The sequence below is a fragment of the Aureococcus anophagefferens genome, assembly GCF_000186865.1.
Source record: "Aureococcus anophagefferens unplaced genomic scaffold AURANscaffold_40, whole genome shotgun sequence".
Classification (NCBI taxonomy): domain Eukaryota; class Pelagophyceae; order Pelagomonadales; family Pelagomonadaceae; genus Aureococcus; species Aureococcus anophagefferens.
The window spans coordinates 381,700-383,247 of record NW_008705597.1 but is presented as its reverse complement, the minus strand read 5'-3'; the positions used below and the strand labels follow the sequence as shown (position 1 = coordinate 383,247).

The 1,548-nt window shown below is 50.1% G+C and overlaps 1 protein-coding gene across 1 annotated transcript in view; it reads left to right on the top strand.

The window, feature by feature from the left end:
• Positions 1–1,113, top strand: part of AURANDRAFT_67524 (hypothetical protein) — a gene marked incomplete at both ends in the record, with an annotated part of 3,193 nt that extends 2,080 nt beyond the window's left edge. Inside the window, 3 exons of the mRNA XM_009042967.1 lie at positions 493–705; positions 729–1,035; positions 1,073–1,113. Of these exons, the coding sequence (XP_009041215.1) occupies positions 493–705; positions 729–1,035; positions 1,073–1,113 (561 nt within the window). The remainder of the gene's footprint in view (positions 1–492; positions 706–728; positions 1,036–1,072) is intronic.
• Positions 1,114–1,548: the final 435 nt, after the last annotated feature.

The following is a 1,548-nucleotide window of genomic DNA, read 5'->3' as shown; positions in this document are numbered from 1 at the left end:
CACGCATTTGAAACGCTCAGCGATCATGTTGTTGGCACGCAGATTCTCCTGCCTGGTGTTACTTATCAAGAATTGGCTCTTGTTGCGTCTACCTCCAAACTAGAATAATCGCGTCTTTCGAAAGTGGTAATTGCGCGACCATGCGTGCTCTCTCGCACGAATCAGCAGATTCAATACACGAGTTCCGCTACAGGAGCGTACGAGATATCCAGCTTGGCTTCTGATGTCGTAGCAACTCATGTGACTGGCAGGCGGGTTGCGGGAACGAGAAAGTAGCAAACCACGTTTATGACACGTCCCCTGTCCAGAGTTGCGCCCGTCGCCCGAGATGCGATCTCACGAGTTCACCAAGAGCCGGTGTCGTCAACGCAAGAGACATATGTCCCAGCGGGGATCAACTCTGTTCTGCTTGCATGAAACGACGGGCGCCCTTGTTTGTCTTTCGCTGTGGTTCAGACGATAGGGTTGATATACACGCCCTGCGAAAGCCAGGCAAATTGCACCCTTCAGAATGAGCTTGGTCCTGCTGGAAGATCAGTGCGGCTATCGTTCCGCCGATTTCAAGCGCGGGCCCTCCGGTCATCGCAGACCGGCTCGGCGCAGTCGCATTCGATTTCTTCGCAGTTCATGGAATGGAAATCACACAAGGGGATTTTTCCTTTCGTCGGAGCAAGAAACCAGCGCATTGGCGCCAACCATAGATTAGTTAGACGCTCGTGTCATCGCAGTTCTACCTCGAAGGATTATCACCAACAATCTGCATTTCTAGACTCATTAAGGCGAGTCGCCTGTTTCAAGAGGCCCCAGGAACGCAAACTCTCAAACTGAGATGGAAGAAGTGGCTTCAAGTAAGAATCCCTGCTTTCAAAGTTTGTTGTTTTTTGCATCCAACTTGTGCTGCATGCCCACTTGCACTTTTCTCCTTGGTGCTCGTTGCTAAAAGCAAGCTGCACTCATTTACTTCCCCTGCGTCGGGTTTGTCAAGTGCGCGTACCAAAATCATATTCACAAACCAGTTTTCAATTGACAGCACGGGTGCGTTGCCGCAAGCAAAACGATGGATTATGCGCAGGCAAAATTATTTTTGTGAGGCTGTATTCTCTCTCTGAATGACCCTGGAACAAAGATAGCCACGCATAGGGCGGTCCAGTTCTCCACTCGGTAGCAACACTACAAATAACTCCAAGTAGGAAGACTTTCTTTCCATTGGCCTGCAAAATCGTATGCAATACGTGCGATTTCAACATGTGATCGAAACGCTCACCTTCGAGCGCGGGAGGTGCTCGAGTGAACAAGCTGATCACCGTGGTCTCTGAAACACTCGGAACAAGAGTTGATGAGGACGCTCCGTTGATGGCTGTTGGCTTCGATTCCCTCTCTGCGAGTGAATTCGGGGCTAGCCTGGGCATCAGGTTTAGTTCTAACCTGCCTTCGACCTTGTTATTTGACCACCCAACTGTAAATGCTCTCTCTAGTGTGCTGCATACTTCTGATCGGAGGGGATTCATCTAGGGACACCAAACACAAACTCAGCTTGTATGTGCGGAT